Here is a 20,058-nt window from a genome sequence, read left to right on the forward strand (position 1 = left end):
TTATTTTTTTATTTCAGAAATGAATGCTGGAACCACTCAACAGAAAGATTACTCCATTACCAACAAGGAAGTAGAAGCAATGTTGGCAAAATAAATTGACAACGGACCTAATAAGAGCAGAACTGAAATAATTAAAGACTATAAAGTCTACTGCTTGAAAAGGAAGGAGACGAAGAAAAAGTCCACTTACAATATTTTTAGTCACCTTAATGTTTACAGTACAGGTCATGATCATGAAAGAAATGACATTAGGCACACATGTGGAGATATTGTCTTGTTATTCATTTTATGCAAGATCACAATGCATTCTTCACTTTTTTACTAGTAACACACAGATAATGAATGTCTTTCATTATGTGACTGTCTATTAATGACGGATAGTGCCCAAGCATCCACCCAAATGACCTTCTGAATCAACAATACAATATTTATTGATGCAGGTTTATAATGTCATTTTCTACATCTACATCTACAGTATGCAAACAACTGTGAAGCGCATGTCTGAGACTATGTCCCATTGTACCAGCCATTAGGGTTTCTTCCCCTTCTATATACGTATGGAGTGCAGGAAGAATTATTGTTTAAATGCCTCTGTAATTAATTTAATCTTGTCCTCTTGATATCTATGTGAGCAATACATAGGGGGTTAAAGTATACTCCTAGAGGTATCATTTAAAGTTGGTTCTTGAAACTTTTGCAAACAGGCTTTCTTGGAGTAAGTTCAAAAATCTGACAGTTTAGTTTCTTCAGCATCTTTGTGACACTCTCCCAAGGTAAATTAAACCTGTGACCATTTGTGCTCCCATTCTCTGTATATATTCAATATCCCCTGTTAGTCCTATTTGGTATTGGGTCCCACACGCTTGAGAAATATTCCATAACACGTCACACAAGTGATGGTAAGCAATGTTCTTTATAGACTGATGGCATTTCTCCAGTACTTACCAATAAACCAAAGTCTACAACCTACTCTATCTATGACAACCTATGTGATGATTCCATTTCAGATCCCTACAAAGTGTTACACCCAGGTATTTGTATTTGTTAGCTGTCTCCAACTGTGACTAACTGGTATCAAAGTCATAGGATACATTTTTTGTAAAGTGGACAATTTCAGATTTCTGGACATTTAAAGCAAGTTGCCAATCTTTACACCACTTTAAAATCTTAATCAGGATCTGACTGAATATATATGCAGCTTCTTTCAAGACATTACTTCTTTGTAGATATCTGCATCATCTGCAAAAAATCTGACGTTGTTACTAATACTGTCCGCACTGTCACTAATATACAATATGAACAGCAAATTGAACACAACACTCACATAACTCCCAGAGATGGAGCACCAACTTGGATTGTGAAATGATAGGGAAATAAATAGGCTGTGCCATTTTCAGAGGAACTGATCAGCCTTTAGCACATGAGCTTTAGAAACTGTTTGTGAAAACCAGATCTGAATGGCCAGATAGAGATATGGACTCCACTCTTCAATGATTTACACAACTGCTCTACAACTTAACCCTTTGACTGCTCTGGACGTGTTAACGCACGCACCTTTGTACCTGTCCCTGTGTGCTCTGAATGTGTTTACGCACACCTTTGTACCTGTCCCTGTGTGCTATGAACATGTTTATGCGCACCACCAGTACCGCACGTTAACACGTCCAGAGCAGTTAAAGGGTTAAAATGAGCTTACTAAAATGTCTCACACACTTACCTGCTTGCTCTGTTTCCGTCCTGTTGTACGTTGTTACGGTGACCACTGATTCGGGTGGTCTTGTCATGGTAGAAGAAGATAACCTGTTTTCATTAGGCATATGTGATGTATCTGATGTTTCACGACTTGAAAAGTTCACAGATAAACTGTTAGCACTTTGTGAAGTCTGACCTTCTGGTTTACGACTAAACCCTTCATTACAAACAATGCCTATGGGTCTAGGACACAGGACATTCGGCAGTGCTTGGCGATCATCTGACTGCACATTAGCACAGTTTGTTGAGTTACTAGCATCAAGTGTTAAAGTAGACCTAACTCCACTTGAACCAACTGCAGCAGGTGTATGGCTGCATTTCCCTAATGATGAACTGGAACTACTTGGACAAATTCTGCAGCACATGCTGACATTTCCAGTGCTGCCCTCGTGGAAGCAAGGACACGAGTTGCTCCTTGCTTGGCTGTTGACAGCTCGAGCCCCATTTACATTGGAAGCACTTGAATTAGAGGAAGAATCTACTGCACTAGAAAATCCCCTAGTTGATTTTCGGGCTTTGGTCTTTGAGGTAGTAGCTGTTGTACTACTACTACTATTTCTCACAGTCCAATTATTGTCTGTACTTGTAGCTGTATTGTTACATGTGCATCGATTTGTACTGTTTGACGTCGCTGCATTGTTAATGGATCCACTGGTTTCCTCTGCCTCCATTGGGTCAGTTCCACGATCAGTCTGAAACAGAAATGCAATATTATTTTATAAATAGTCTATTGGTTTCCTTCAAGTTATGGAAGGGGTAAAGTGACATAACTGCCATTATATAATGTGCACAATGAAACATACTTACCTGTTTTACAACAGGTATTCAGAACAAAACTGTTAATTCTGATTTTAACATCTGTTATGAAACTTATATATCTAGTGCCTATTAGTCTTCTATTATTAATTATGCTGGCTTAGTTCCCCAAGTCACAAGATTACAAATTGCTTCAAATTTTCATCTATTGCCACATTTTCCTGGAGATTTAATTCTGAAGCTCTCATTCAAGCAGTTAAAATAGAACACAACAGTTTTCCCTGGTATATGCAACACCCTTACAAGACAAGAAACAGGAAGAGAGATGCAAGTGTCTATCTCTCATGTGTTCACAAAATCACAATTTACAATGATGGTAAGTTGTTAAATAATAATAACAACAACAATAATAATAATAATAATAGAGTTTTGAACCACATTTGCAAACTATTATTCATAAAAATTAAAACTACTGCTTAATTGTTCTCCATATACTCACAATCAATCTCACGATGATAAAATCATACTGGTCCTAACAACGCTGTACAAATTTGATATAAATTTACTTGACACACGCAGTCCTACAGCAATCACTCGAAACCAATACTTGCATTCCCATGCACATTAAGACAGTGGACTGTTCTGCAGGTGGTTATCCAGCAAGGACTAAATACATAAAGGTGTGAATCATTATTCTATAGTCTAATTAGAATTATTTGATAGTTGACGTCTGTCACTTGCTACTAGTGTTGCCACATTGGCTGCAGGTTACAGCTCGGTTATAGATGACACAAAAACAAGGTGGGTCACTTCACAAATGCTGTTAATGTATAATGCAGAGAAAGTTGGAAGTGGCTGATGCGAGGTACGACAGAAAAGTGAGATGCTATGACAACAACCGATTTTAAAGGATCTATGACTGAATTACCGCAAACGACATGTTTCATAGCCCTGAATTCAAACTCGTGTCCTAACCTAACCACACTCACGTGATGTGCAATGTATCTGAGAAAACAGTAGTCAACATCCAGCAGAAGAACTAAAATCATGATCATTTTGTTCATGGTGATTTAACTTAACCTCTACAAGCAAACTCACGACATAAAAATTTCAGTTTCAGCACTAAAAAACAAATCGTAATTTTTCGCTATCATTCACTGGTTACCTGAAACTATTCTCACACTGGCTACACAAGCTGCCACTTTATCAACTGATGAGCAGTCCTGGTTGGCACTTGGTTGTAGATTATAGACAATACAGACAGATTCCAAATGAAAAAACAATGATACATAGAAAAATAAGGGCAAGTAAAAATGTCAATGTGATACGGAAAATGACGCGGCACAGTATTAGAAATAAAAAAATTACATTTATATCAATTAATTAAATAAAAATAATAATGAGAATCTTTTGATTAGATTTAGAAATAAAAAAATTCATTGTACATCATGACTTTTGAACTTGCGATCTTCTACGTGACGGGCAGTACGCTAGCCACTGTGCTATAACACCATGATGCTTAAAGCTGTTTCACCTACGACTCTGATATTACAATAGCAACAATGAACTGCAGCCTTCAACAATTTGATTTCACATAATGTCATATGAAACTTTTAGCCCTTCTCTGTGATTATTATAACTATATACGTGTGGCACTGAACTGTGCCTAGTGCGGAAGGATCCAGTACTCCTTGTTTAGTACTGCATATAAAATGTGTGTGTGTGTGTGTGTGTGTGTGTGTGTGTGTGTGTGTGTGTGTGTGTGTTTTGTGCTAATCACGCGTGATGAAATACAAACCTGAAGCTCAGATAGAGGATTCGGGATCCAAACACAACAAGAAAGAAAGCCAGACAAGGTGAACTGAACAACTGTTTTGGCAGTAGTAAACTTTTCTGGCATGATGTTGAGAGCTCTGATTGGAGGAATCTAAGTCCAAGCCTATGAAGTGTAAAAAATGAAGTGTCAACTGTCAAGTAATTTTAATCGGATTATAGTTTTTGAATGGGCTTGATATTGTTTCAGTCCGTTATACTGCAGTATTTGGTGAGGAGCAGTGTGATCATGAAGAAATATGAACTCGCAAAAAGAAAATTACACAGGAAGTGAAAATTAATTACAATTAACAATGACGATAAATAAATGAAATGCCACAAAATTTGAAATGAACAAAAAGATGCACAACATTACGTGATGAGTTTCAAAAAGGGGATTTTGTTTTAACAATCACACCTGTTAAGAATCTATATGAGGAAAAATTAAGCATTACTTGACAACAATTTTGGCAGCAGTTGTGAAGTGAAACAGCACTTAGAAAGCTCTTTGTACATTTAACTTCAGTACTCAGAAGAGAGGGCGATACCTCACAGTTAAACCATAGGCTGTCATATAATTTATAAACTGGATGCACGCTCTCAAAATGCGGTGTACTGATTCAACAGCACAAGCAGCCCACAATGGGAGACTAGTTGGAGTACTTGGGTACAAATCTGTTCATCATGTGAATACTCACAAGTAAACTTACTCCTACGACGACAAAAACCTAATCACTGGAGAAAACTAGCAAAAAGGAATGTATTCCTGTACATTTCCAGATGCAAGTAATCGAATTATCGAGAGTCTCTAACTCAGAATATATTGTATGAAGAGAGGTGATACAGCAGAGAACATACTCCAAAATGGGCAAAGGAGGATCCGTATTTCCCCAGTAGGACTTCCACAAGAACAGCCTACAATGTCCCCTGCTAACTTTCATCTGTAAATATTGTCTCATAAGTATTACAGTCACTTATACTAAAATTCTTGCCCCTTCTTTAGTCATACTGGTATTTCACTCCAACCTTGGACAATATACATCAAGTTAAAATTCTTGCCCCTTCTGTAGTCATACTGGTATTTCACTCCAACCTTGGACAATATACATCAAGTGTGAATCATAATGTGGGGGCATGCCAAATGGTCGCACTGTTTGCAAGTAACTTATTAATATCAACTCCACAATACGAAAAGCAATGGTTTGGTATTGTGGTGAATCTGGAACAGACAAAAAAAAAAAAAGAAAGAAAGAAAGAAAGAAAGAAAGAAAGAAAGAAAGGAAGGAAGGAGGTGTCAGAGAACACTAAAAGAAACATGACCTTTTATAGGGAACTGAAAATTAAGAATCTATTTTTGGCAAAAGTTGCATCTCATAATTTTTTTTTATTTCTAAATGATTAGCCAGATAAACATTGTTGTTTGTGGGTTATGGCATGAGCCAATGTTAACCCTACGTATTAGGTGTGGGCACAGTGAATTGCATCCTTTCTAGGTGATGTTCAATTTCTTGCCGCCTTACTGAGTAGGGAGAAAGCACATGCCAGAGTTTTATCTGGCTTGGGTTTCAAGTGGTTGTCATCATAGTACATGGCAAATTCCTCAAGAGTAGATGTATGTTGCATTCTACTTCTTCAAATGTCACTCCCTGTGCAGCAACAGCTGTGTCATCTGAGTTGTTAAGAACTGGGTTCCATTGTTGAGTGGCTGATCACTGGCATATGGTGTGAAGGAAAAATGCTTTTGGGATGGGTGCATCCAATAACCAAGCTGCTGCTACCACTGCTCGTGTGCATGCTGCACGGTGCTGCTCGCAACCCTCAAAGGCACCATCCCAATAAGGATGTTTTCCATTGCTTGGAGCAACACCTTCTGGAAACCGATAATCCCTGTCCACAATTAATGGACAGAGGTTTTACAACGACTAGACAAACTCCACAAACAGAGGACGTGATTTATGAAACTGTTCACCAATCACCTCAGCGTAGTACCCATGATATTGCAAAGCACTTCCAGATATCTGTAAGACTGGTTGTTGAAGTGTTGCACCATGAAGAACTGCACCCATATTATTACACATAACCTCAACACTACCACACACAATACTGAATCTGATGAGTACAGTCATGTGAATGGCTTTTGCACCAAGTGGAAGATAACGAACATTTTATAAATAAGATGATATGGACTGACAGCTCTAGCTTCACTCATGAAGGTATTTTCTACCTCCATGAGAGCCATTACTGGTCGGAACACAAAAAAAATGTGGCTTTCAGGCACACTTTGGCATAAAAATGCAGGCTTGAATCATGGAAAGACTGGTTTTTAGCCCTTACCTACTGCAGGACAAGTTGAATGCATCCCTGTAGCATATGTTTCTTTGCAATACAAAGGTTGTCCGTAAAGTAATGTCTCCAACAAGCTCCCATCAGGATGGAGCAAGCGAACTTCAATCTGACAACCGTGCCATGTTCCTTGCTTCCCACACCACTATTCTCGCCAGTCCCCACTTCTCTGTGATGCTCATTCTCAGCACAGCAACCGTTAACGATGGAAGGAAAAATCAACGGTCCCACCACATGAGAATTGTGTTCTGTGATTCAATTTCTGTGGTTTAAGGGGTCAACCCATACTGAAATCCATTGCCAGTTGATGAATGCGTATGGAGAAAAGTGTACGGATGTAAAAAATATGTGCAAATGGTGTAGGGAGTTCGCAGACAGCCATACAAACATGCACAACAAGGCCAGCAGTGGGCGTCCATCAGTTTTGGATGAGACAGTGACAAAAGTAGAAAAAGTTTTGCTTGTGGTTCGGCGTGTGACTGTGCCAGAAATTGCCGAACTGGTAGGGGACGTCTCTAAGACTACTATGGACAAGATTTTGATGGACGTTTTGAAGTAACACAAGTGTGTGCAAGGTGGTTATTTCTATAAACTGTTTGCGTGCTGCTGCAGTTAAAGTATACCATGCATGGCAAACTGGAGCCATTCAAAACCACAGCCGAGACAACTACGGTGCCCTCAGGCCACAGATGAGGGGTGACAAAAGACTACATGTGTATAGACATGCAACAGTTGAGCAACTGACTGCCCAGATGACCAAGTGGCTACCATCAGTCTCTCTTCCACCACCATTCAAGCAAACGTGGCTGCATATGGGCCTATGCAGCAGGTGCCTGGTTCATGCTGATTGTTGTTCATCAGTGATGAAGGCTGTATGCTAGTACCATGACTGGACATCCACTGACTGACAACAGGTGGCATTTTGAGATGAAAGATGGCTGTTGGCATTTGCAGCATGAAATGCCTGAAAGCAAACACTCGGCAAGGATCCAGGCCAGAGGAGGGAGCATTTGGTCAGGGAATGATGTAGTGGCAGTCCCTGTGTGACCTCATCATTCTAGAAGTACAATGGAACAACACAAGTATACATCTATCCTTGGGAACTACCGTATTTACTCGAATCTAAGCCGCACTCGAATCTAAGCCGCACTCGAATCTAAGCTGCACCTTAAAAATGAGACTCGAAATCAAGGGAAAAAAATTTTCCCGAATCCAAGTCGCACCTGAAATTTGAGACTCGAAATTCAAGGGAAGATAAAAGTTTCAGGCCACACCTCCAAATCGAAACAAAGTTGGTCCATTATAATACGAGACATAATTTACGTCGAATGAATGACGATACAGCTACAGTAGTTTGGTTCGAGTCGTAAGCTTAGCAGTTAAGCTTTACCAGGTAGCCATTGCTATGCGTCAGGAGCTCCATCCGTATTTATACAGGTACCCTTTCTTTTTCACATGTTTCGTCTGGTTTGAATTGATTGCTTATTTTTCTTTGATCTGATAAGTGCTGTTATGTGTTTGCGTCACTCTAAGCTGAAAATGCATTACTGTACTGTGTCATGCATTGCTTGTCGCATTCTGATAATGAGTGTTTATGGCCTGTCGCCGCTCGCGGCATGGCTTGCTCTTGTGCGCGATTATTTACACTGCTGCTTTCTTTGATAATGATCAACAAGAACCAAATAATAGACTGCATATGATGGAAGATGTTCTGAACGAGAGTTTAGCGAACATTTTTCTCCGTTTGAAAATCTTTGCAGACGCCTCTTTAGTACATTATATTCTGCACAGAAATTAGAGTCATCTTAGATTTAAAAATCTAGTCAATTGCCGTGCTTCATTTCTGACTGTATCACTATTAGGCATAAGAATAATGCGAATATAAACATGACATGATGTGTGTATTCTTCCGCGTTTGCTGTTATCTCGCTCTAGCTTCGTAGTTTATTAGGCAGACAGGATTTAAATGAGACAGCAGCAAACACGAAAGAATACATGGCAAAATGTTTATATTCATATTATTGTTATGGTGAAGAGAATACTGCATGTGATTCACAATTCATAAAAGTTCCTAGTAGCAACCATCTCTTCTCACAGGTAGGAAAAAATTCAGGATGTAGAGTTTCCCGTATTGACAAACATCCCAAACAGTCTTGACAGTCGGATTTTCGTAGTACATTGAAATGCTGCTAGAAGATGAACAATACGAAATTTCTATTTACTTCTTTGGATAATGTATGAAAGTGCAGTGGTCGAAACTCTGGGCGGAGAAAAAAGCTCGTTTTCCACCTTTTTTTTAAATTGATTTACTGACGAAGAGGTTTTGGCGCCAGCATTTATCTTTGTGCCTGCAAAACACGCCTGTCGTAGCGCTACATATATTCGATGGCAGAAGTTAGTTGTGGCGGCACCTACCAACATTTTTCAGAACTTCCGCTTACTTTGCACTCGATTGTAAGCCGCAGGCGGTTTTTTGGATTACAAAAACCGGAAAAAAAGTGTGGCTTAGATTCGAGTAAATATGGTATGTCCATCCCTGCATGCAGTTTGTTTTTCCTTGGCACAATGGCATCTATCGGCAGGATGATGCAGCATTTCATACAGTTCACAGTGTACATATTTGGTTTGAAGACCGCCAAGATGAGTTCAACATACTCCCCTTGCCGCCAAACTACCTGGATTTAAACCAACTGAGAAACTGTGGGACCATCTCGCTCATGCTGTTCGCACCATGGATACTCAACCGAGATATCTAGGGCAGCTGGCAACGGCACTGGTTTTGGCCCGACTCCACATCTCTGTTGGTACCTTCCGGAACCTCAGACACTCTTCCTGCACATCTTGCAGTGTTGTGCACTGCAAAAGGTGATCATTCAGGCTTTTGACAGCTGGTCACATTAATGTGTGTTGACAGAGTACTCATCTTATGCTTTCCTAGTGTTATGTTCTTTGATAGCCAACTATTGTTTGCATGATTACTAACATCAACTGTTGACAGCAATTGTTTTCCTTGCCACTATTTTTCTTAACATAACATCAGTTTGGCACCTGGCTTCTCATATAGAAGAGCTATATTTTCTGTACCTTTTGTACGATTTCTTTGCACATCAATAAATTAATTTGCAACCAAGACTTTCCACAATTAATTGTGTGCTTATTCTGAATCCTCATCTACCTCATATATGAAAATATTTTGCTATTAAGTGAAAACAGACCTCTGTGGCTGAGCAGTCTAATACAACTGACAAGTGGCAGGTGCTACAAATTGTTTTGCAGTGATAGTGGTAGATACCAATACATTTTGTAGCATATTTCGAGTTGTGGTTTCTTTCATAGAGATTTGTACAATCTCTATCACTCCCTCAGTCAAAGTTTTCCATTTTATGTGACCCACAAATTTAGATAGTCTAACCCAAAAGCAGTTAATTACCATGTTCAGAGCTTAAGGTAACATAGTACATGGCAACACTGACCACTCCCTAGTTAAAGAACCCAACCCAAACCATTTCTTAAAGAGGTCAACACTATTAACTGACAGTGGGGAGGAGGGATTGTGGCAAAGAGAATGTTTGTGGACACAGCATAATCATCCACTCCTACCTATCGAAACTATGACGAAGACCATAAGGCTCGAGAATAATAGTGCCTGTACAATGTTATGGGAAACTACTAACAGTAGCCCGCTGTGTGGATTATTAAGGATGTTGACACATAATATTGGTGAGGAGAAAAGTGTTGGTTGGTTGGCTGGGTGATTTGGGGGAAGGGAGCAAACAGTGAGGTCATCGTTCCCATAAGATTAGGGAAGGATGGGGAAGGAGGTCAGCCATGCCATTGAAAAGGAACCATCCCAGCATTTGCCTGAAGCGATTTAGAAAATCATGGAAAGTCTAAATCAGGATGTCTGGACATGGATTTGAACCATCATCCTCCAGAATGTGAGTTCAGTGTGCTAACCATTGCACCACCTCACTCTGTAAGAATAGTGGGAGATGGCAGTACACAATGTGGATGGAGAAAGAGTGGTGTAGACAGAAGAGGGAATGGAAAATGTGATGTGGGGCTGTGGGAAACAGGTTAGTGGAGATTTAGGCCATATTCTATAAGAGTAAAGGATGCAGGATATGCTGTGAAAAAACGCTCACCTGAGCAGTTCAGAGAAACTTGTGCTGTAAGTTATGTGAGTAATTTTCCTACAAAAAGGGGCAGAACTTGAAAGTTAGTGTGTGTCTATGTTCCACATATCACAACATTTGAGGTGAATGGTTGCTTTTTCCGTATTTTACGTATTGTTCCATCCAGGAATTTCCATTATTATCAGCCATGAATTCTCATTGGTTGAATGAGTATCAGAAAGTGAATTTCACAAACAAGTATTATAGACCACATCATACTGAAAATGCAAAAATTTTATCTTTACTTTTGTCACGTGGGAAAAACACCTTTAGGTTCTTGTGCCTTATTCGATGAAATAAAATCACCCAGCCCATTCAGATTGATGAAGTTTTATCATTATTTTCAATTTATCGTAAGTATAATATCAGAATTATAATGTTTCATCTGCTGCTTCATCTCAATACAGAATGTTCACTGGTGTACAGACAATTCTTTTGCGAGAAAAAAGTATTTTGAAATTTAATAGAATGAAACAGTTTTCTACTTTTCACTTGTAAGACTCACCTCTGAATTTTGACAATTTATGAAAAGGATAGATTGCTACTGACCATATATGTGAGATGCTAAGTCGCAGGCAGGCACAACAAAAAGACTACAAAATACATAAGCTTTCAGCCAGAGGGCCTTCTTCAGAAACAGATAATATACACATACACATTTATGCAAAACACAGCTCACACACACGATCACTGGCTCTGACTCCTGGCGTCGTGTGTGTGTGTGTGTGTGTGTGTGTGTGTGTGTGTGTGTGTGTGTTTTTCGGAAGAAAGCCTTCTGGCTGAAAGCTTACATGTTTAGCAGTCTTTTTGTCATGCCTGTTCGCATCTAACAACTATGCTATATGGTGAGCAGCAATCTATCCTTTTTATAAACTGTCATTATTCCATTATGGATTTTCAATTGTTGATCTCACCTTTGAACTATCATTCACATGTAAAAAAAATTACAGTCAATTCAAATTTAAATATTGCAATGATAACTTTATACAACTGTACAAATCAGAACATACCGTAACCACAAAACGAGGACGCACAAGATCAAAATATCGTTGGAGCAGCTGCTCGTACCGCTGTGCTAATGATCTATAGCAGACAGAGATGCGTCTCTCATAGTCGGGTGGTGGACTGGTGGCAGATGTAGATGAGCTTGTAACTTCCCAAGTGCCATTTTGTGTTCTGCCTTCACGTGGAGATGAAAGATATGAAATCCCATCATTAAATCTGCCATCCCTTTCCAACTGTTCCTCACTCCGTTCACCAGGCACATTTGTTGATTGCTGATGATGGGTGCAATACAATGCGTGATGTCTAGCAGCTGTACGATGGAAAGGCTGATGGTGGTACAGATGGTGGTGATGACTAAGATGATGGCTACCTGCTGAACGGTCCCACTGAGTTGAGTGTGGTGGCACATTGGAGATTCCAGTGATCAGCTTATGGCCAAGAGGATCAAAAGCCACATACCTGTAACATAGTGCCAACAAATTTTTTTCCAGCACAAAAACTACATTTCATATATGCAAGATGACTGCATCACATCTCAGTTTCACACACTGCCTGGAAGAAATTGGACGGAAGAGATTTTAAAAAAAAAAAAAAAAAAAAAAAAAAAAAAAAAAAAAAAAAAAAAAAAAAAAATCTATCTTTCTCTCACACACACACACACACACACAGACAGACAGACAGAGGAGAGGGAGAGGGACAGAGGAGAGGGAGAGGGAGGGAGAGAGAGGACAGAGGGGGGGGGGGCACATTTAAAAAAACAACCAACTACAACAAACAAGACTGAATGGTGTATAAACGAAAGAATTAAGACATAGCCGTAAAACACAGAGACAAGACAGGCAAGGTAAATCAGGGCACTGCAAAACTCCAAGCTGGAAGGCAATGGGTGAGGGGAGGAGGAAGGTAGCGATTTGAAAATGCATCAGTGGAGTGGCTGAAATGTTTAAAAAACAGAAGGGGTGAATGGAACTGTGGAAGTAACCAGAAATAGTAGACATAATAAGAGAAACAAATAGAAAAACCAATTTTTACCAGTACGTAGAAATCAATCCCAAATAACCAGTAAGAGCCAGGGATTTTATACATATAAAACAAGACCTCACAAAAGTAAGCACAATGTATGTTCTTAACTCAGATCACTACAATTCAAATTTAGAACCTATAACAATACAGGATAAACAAAGATAGTATTCTCTTCAAACTTGGCAGATCAGTGGAAACACTATATTGAAGAGTTAGTATATTAACCCAATTATAAGACTAGCTTTATTCCTAAATTTGTTATTCAATAAATACCTGGTCATCTGACATTCACAACTCAAACTATTGCTGCTGAACATTTTTATGTTGTGTAATATAAGGTGTTCCATTTATCTGATGACCACACACGTGGGGTTGTATTTGCTGGCCACCGGAGCTGTGCCAATCGAATGGATCCCATGTCTCATCATTAATGCTGAATTATGTGCCTTTTTGGCCTGTGTTATTCAAACAGTGAAACAATTAAAACAATGGTCAGGGAAAGCAACAATGGCAAGACCGAAAGTGTTTATTTACATCTACAGCAATGAAAGTGCCTAGCAGGGGGTTAAATGAACCACCTTCAAGCTGTTTCTCTACCATTCCATTCTCGGACAGAGGAAGGGGAAAAACGAGCATCTAAATTTTTCTGTGCAAGCCTTGATTTCTCTTATTTTATCGTGACGATCATTTCTCCCTATGTAGGTGGGTGCCAACAGAATGTTTCCACAATCAGAGGAGAAAGCTGGTGATTGAAATTTCATGAGAAGATCCCGTCACAACGAAAAATGCCTATTTTAATTATTGTCAGTCCAATTCATGTATCATGTCTGTGGCACTACCTCCCCTATTTCGTGATAGTACAAAATGAGCTGCCCTTCTTTGAACTTTTTCGGTGTCATCAGTCAGTCCCACGTGATGTGGATCCCACACTGCACAGCAATACTCCAGAATCCGGTAGACAAGCATGGCGCAAGCAGTCTCTCTAGTAGACCTGTTGCACCTTCTAAGTGTTCTACCAATGAATCAGAGTTGTTGGTTTGCTCTACCCACAACATATCTATGTGATCATTATAATTTAGGTTATTTTTAATTGTAATCCCTAAGTATTTAATTGAATTTACAGCTTTAAGATTTGTGTAACTTATGGCATAATTGAAATTTAGCGGATTTCTTTTCTACATCTACATGGTTACTCTGCAATTCACACTTAAGTGCGTGGCAGAGGGTTCATCAAACCATTTTCATACTACTTCTCTACCATCCCACTCTTTAATGGCGCGTGGGAAAAAGGAACAGCTAAACCTTTCCATTCAAGCTCCGATTTCTCTTATTTTATTATGATGATCATCTCTCTCTAAGTAGGTGGGTGTCAACAAAATATTTTTGCATTCGGAACGGAAAGTTGGTGATTGAAATTTCGTAAATAGATCTCACCGCAAAGAAAACCACCTTTGTTTCAGTGACTGCCACCCCAACTCGCGTATCATAGCAGTGACACTCTCACCCCTATTGTGCAATAACACGAAATGAGCTGCCCTTCTTTGCACTTTTTGGATGTCCTTCGTCAATCTTACCTGGTAAGGATCCCATACTATGCAGCAATATTTCAGCAGAGGACAGACAAGTGTAATGTAGGATGTCTCTTTAGTTGGTTTGTCGCTTCTTCTAAATGTTCTGCCAACTAAGTGCAGTCTTCGTTTCGCCTTCCCCACAGTATTATCTATGTGGCCTTTCCAATTTAAGTTGCTCGTAATTGTAATTCCTAGTTATTTAGTTGAATTGACAGCCCTTAGATTTGTGCGATTTATCGTATATTCAAAATTTATGGGATTTCTTTAGTACCCATGTGGATGACCTCACACTTTTCTTTGTTTAGTGCTAATTGCCACTTTTCGCACCATACAGAAATTCTTTCTAGATCATTTTGTGATTGGAATTTATCGTCTGATGATTTTACTAGACGGTAAATTACAACGTCATCTGCAAACAATCTAAGAGGGCTGCTCAGATTATCACCTAGATCATCATAGATTATTTTAGTACTCATGTGGAAACTTCACATTTTTCTTCATTCAGAGTCAGTTGCCACTTTTCATACCATACAGGTATCTTATCTAAATCATTTTGCAATTCGTTTTGGTCATCTGATGACTTTACAAGATGGTAAATGACAGCATAATCTGCAAACAATCCAATACGGCTACTCAGATTGTCTCCTATTTCGTTAATATATACCAGGAATAATAGAGGGCCTATAACACTTCCTTGGGGAACGCTGGGTATTACTTCCATTTTATTCAATAACTTTCTGTCTATTCCTACGAACTATGACCTTTCTGACAGGAAATCACGAATCCAGTCGCACAACTGAGGCAATACTCCGTAGGCACACAAGTTTGGTTACATGACGCTTGTAAGGAACAGTGTCGAAAGCCTTCTGGAAATCTAAAAATATGGAACCAATTTGACATCCCCTGTCGACAGCATTCATTACTTCATGAGTATAAACAACAAGTTGTGTTTCGCAAAAATGAGATTTTCTGAATCCGTGCTGACTATGTGTCAATAAATCCTTTTTTTCCCAAAGTAATCCATAATGTTCGAACACAGTATACACTCCAAAATCCTAGTGCAAATCGATATGGGCCTCTAAATCAGCGCATTACTCCTGTTTCCCTTTTTGGGTATTATTGTGACTTGAGCAACTTTCCACTCTTTAGGTACGTAACTTTCTGTGAGCGAGTCATCGTATATAATTGCTAAATATGGAACTACTGTATCAGCATACTCTGAAAGGAACCTGACTGGTATGCAATATGGACCAGGGGGCATACCTTTATTAAGTGATTTAAGCTGCTCTGCTACAGCAAAGATATCTACTTCTGTGTTTCCCATCCTGGCAGTTGTTCTTGATTGGAATTCAGGATTATTTACCTCGTCTTCTTTGGTGAAGGAGCCTCAGAAAACAGTGTTTAATAACTCTGCTTTAGTGGCACTGTCATCAGTGACTTCACCATTGTTATCACGCAATGAAGATATTGATTGCGTCTTGCCAGTGATGTGCTTTATGTATGTCCAGAATCTCTCTGGGTTTCCTGCAGTTCCCAGACAGAGTTTCGTTGTGGAAATTATTAAAGGCATTTCGTATTGACGTAGGAACTGCAACTTCTGCAAAACTTTACTAATCTTGGGGATTTTGGGTTCTTTTAAATTTGGCATGCTTTTTTTCCTGCAATAGTGATCTGGCCCATTTTGTGTACCATGGGGGCTCAGTACAATCACTTATTAATTTATGTGGTATATATATGTCAATTGCCATCAACACTATCTCTTTGAAATCACTGCACATCTTTTCTATGCTTATGTGATCAGAACCCCATGAACTGTGGACCTTGCCGTTGGTGGGGACGCTTGCGTGCCTCAACGATACAGATAGCCGTACCATTAGTGCAACCACAACAGAGGGGTATCTGTTGAGAGGCCAGACAAACGTGTGGTTCCTGAAGAGGGGCAGCAGCCTTTTCAGTAGTTGCAGGGGCAGCAGTCTGGGTGATTGACTGATCTGGCCTTGTAACACTAACCAAAATGGCCTTACTGTGCTGGTACTGGGAACGGCTGAAAGCAAGGGGAAACTACAGCCTAAGGGCATGCAGCTTTAGTGTATGGTCAAATGATGATGGCATCCTCTTGGGTAAAATATTCTGGAGGTAAAATAGTCCCCCATTCGGCTCTCCGGGCGGGAACTACTCAAGAGGACATCGTTATCAGGAGAAAGAAAACTGGCTTTCTACGGGTCGGAGCGTGGAATGTCAGATCCCTTAATTGGGCAGGTAGGTTAGAAAATTTAAAAAGGGAAATGGATAGGTTAAAGTTAGATATAGTGGGAATTAGTGAAGTTCGGTGGCAGGAGGAACAAGACGTCTGGTCAGGTGAATACAGGGTTATAAATCCAAAATCAAAAGGGGTAATGCAGGAGTAGGTTTAATAATGAATAAAAAAAATAGGAATGTGGGTAAGCTACTATAAACAGCATACTGAAAACATTATTGTGGCCAAGATAGATATGAAACTCACGCCTACCACAGTAGTACAAGTTTATATGCCGACTAGCTCTGCAAATGATGAAGAGATTGATGAAATGTATGATGAGATAAAAGAAATTACTCACATAGTGGAGGGAGACAAAAACTTTATAGTCATGGGTGACTGGAATTCGATAGTAGGAAAAGGAAGATAAGGAAACATAGTAGGTGAATATGGAATGGGGGTGAGGAATGAAAGAGGGAGCCACCTGGTAGAATTTTGCACAGAGCATAACTTAATCATAGCTAACACTTGGTTCAAGAATCATAAAAGAAGGTTGTATACATGGAAGAAGCCTGGAGATACTGACAGGTTTCAAATAGATTATATAATGGTAAGACAGAGATTTAGGAACCAGGTTTTAAATTGTAAGCCATTTCCAGGGGCAGATGTGGACTCTGACCACAATCTATTGGTTATGAACTATAAATTAAAACTAAAGAAACTGCAAAAATGTGGGAATTTGAGAAGATGAGACCTGGATAAACTGACAGAACCAGAGGTTGCAGAGAGTTTCAGGGAGAGCATTAGGGAACGATTGACAAGAATGGGGGAAATAAATACAGTAGAAGAAGAATGGGTAGCTTTGAGAGATGAAATAGTGAAGGCAGCAGAGGATCAAGTAGGTAAAAAGACGAGGGCTAATAGAAACCGTAGGATAACAGAAGAGTTACTGAATTTAATTGATGAAAGGAAAAAAACAAAAAAGCAGTAAATGAAGAAGGCAAAAAGGAATACAAACGTCTCAAAAATGAGATCGACAGGAAATGCAAAATGGCTAAGCAGGGATGGCTAGAGGTCAAGTGTAAGGATGTAGACGCATATCTCACTACGGTAAGATAGATACTGCCTACAGGTAAATTAAAGAGACCTTTGGAGAAAAGAGAATCACTTGCATGAATATCAAGAGCTCAGATGGAAACCCAGTTCTAAGCAAAGAAGGGAAAGCAGAAAGGTGGAAGGAGTATATAGAGGGTGTATACAAGGGTGATGTTCTTGAGGACAATATTATGGAAATGGAAGAGGATGTAGAAGAAGATGAAATGCGAGGTATGATATTGCATGAAGAGTTTGACAGAGCATTGAAAGACCTAAGTCGAAAAAAGGTCCCGGGAGTAGACAGCATTCCATTAGAACTACTGATAACCTTGGGAGAGCCAGCCCTGACACAACTCTACCATCTGGTGAGCAAGATGTATGAGACAGGTGAAATGCCCTCCGACTTTAAAAAGAATACAATAATTCCAATCCCAAAGAAAGCAGGGGTGTGAGAATTACCGAACTATTGTTTACTAAGCCACAGCTGCAAAAAAATTAACACGAATTCTTTACAGACGAATGGAAAAACTGGTTGAAGCCGACCTTGGGGAAGATCAGTTTGGATTCTGTAGAAATTTTGGAACACGTGAGGCAATACCGACCCTACGACTTATCTTAGAAAATAGTTTAAGGAAAGGCAAACCTACTTTTCTAGCATTTGTAGACTTCGAGAAAGCTTTTGGCAATGTTGACTGGAATACTCTCTTTGAAATTCTGAAGGTGGCAGGGGTAAAACACAGGGAGCGAAAGGCTATTTACAATTTGTACAGAAACTAGATGGCAGTTATAAGAATCGAGGGACATGAAAGGGAAGCAGTGATTGGGAAGGGAGTGAGACAGGGTTGTAGCCTCTCCCCAATGCTTTCAATCTGTATACTGAGCAAGCAGTAAAGGAAGCAAACGAAAAATTTGGAGTAGGAATTAAAATCCATGAAGAAGAAATTAAAACTTTTTAGGTTCGCCGGTGACATTGTAATTCTGTCAGAGACAGCAAAGGGCCTTATGGAGCAGCTGAAAGAAATTGACAGTGTCTTGAAAGGAGGATATAAGATGAACATCAATAAAAGCAAAACGAGGATAATGGAATGTAGTCGAATTACGTCTGGTGATGCTGAGGGAATTAGATTACGAAATGAGACACTTAAAATAACTGATGATGGTCGAAGTAGAGAGGATATAAAATGTAGACTGGCAATGGCAAGGAAAGCGTTTCTGAAGAAGAGAAATTTGTTAACATCAAGTATAGATTTAAGTGTCAGGAAGTCGTTTCTGAAAGCATTTGCATGGAGTGTGGCCATGTATGGAAGTGAAATGTGGACGATAAACAGTTTAGACAAAAAGAGAATAGAAGCTTTCGAAATGTGGTGCTACAGAAGAATGCTGAAGGTTAGATGGGTAGATCACATAACTAATGAGGAGGTATTGAATAGAACTGAAGAGAAGAGAAATTTGTGGCACAACTTGACTAGAAAAAGGGATCGGTTGGTAGTACATATTCTGAAGCATGAAGGGATCACCAATTTAGTATTGCAGGGCAGCGCGAAGAGTAAAAATTGTAGAGGGAGACCAAGAGATGAATACACTAAACAGATTCAGAAGGATGTAGGTTGCAGTAGGTACTGGGAGATGATGAAGCTTGCACAGGATAGAGTAGCATGGAGAGCTGCATCAAACCAGTCTCTGGACTGAAGATCACAACAACAACAACAACAACAACAACAACAACATGTGATCAGGTCGGAAGGAGTGGAGACTTACTTTGTGTTTCTTTTTGAGGGTTGTAGGTATTCAGCCACGAGCAACTGCCTTGTGGTCACTAATCCCTGTATTTGTCATGATACTCCCTATTTGCCCAGGATTTTTTTGTTGCTAAAAGGTCAAGTATGCTTTCGCAACCATTTATGCTTCGAGAGGGCTCACGAACTAATTGTTCAAAGTAATTTTCTGAGAAAGCATTAAGTACAATTTCGGATGACATTTTATGCCTGCCGCCAGCTTTAAACATATAATTTTTCCAGCACACCGAGGGTAAATTGAAGTCACCACCGACTATAATTTATGAGTGGGGTACCTATTTGAAATGAGACGCAAGTTTTCTTTGAACTGTTCAGCAACTATATCTTCTGAGTCGGGAGGAGGTGGTGGTGTGGGGTGGGGGTGGGGGGGTGGTAAAATGACTCAATTAATAGTTTTGTCTGATTGTCAAGTATAGCCTCTAACCATACCATTTTGCAGGAACTCTCTACTTCTATTTCACTACAAGGTAAACAACTACTGAGCAATAAATACT

At 39.5% G+C, this 20,058-nt stretch overlaps 1 protein-coding gene across 1 annotated transcript in view; it reads right to left on the reverse strand.

Moving 5' to 3' along the window:
* The window catches only part of LOC124774996, a 338,749-nt gene that overhangs the window by 210,276 nt on the left and 108,415 nt on the right, over positions 1–20,058 (reverse strand). Inside the window, exons 6-7 of the mRNA XM_047249749.1 lie at positions 11,849–12,302; positions 1,718–2,444 (exon numbers count right to left, since the gene is read on the reverse strand). Of these exons, the coding sequence (XP_047105705.1) occupies positions 1,718–2,444; positions 11,849–12,302 (1,181 nt within the window). The remainder of the gene's footprint in view (positions 1–1,717; positions 2,445–11,848; positions 12,303–20,058) is intronic.

The sequence above is a fragment of the Schistocerca piceifrons genome, chromosome 2, assembly GCF_021461385.2.
Source record: "Schistocerca piceifrons isolate TAMUIC-IGC-003096 chromosome 2, iqSchPice1.1, whole genome shotgun sequence".
Taxonomy (NCBI): Eukaryota; Metazoa; Arthropoda; class Insecta; order Orthoptera; family Acrididae; genus Schistocerca; species Schistocerca piceifrons.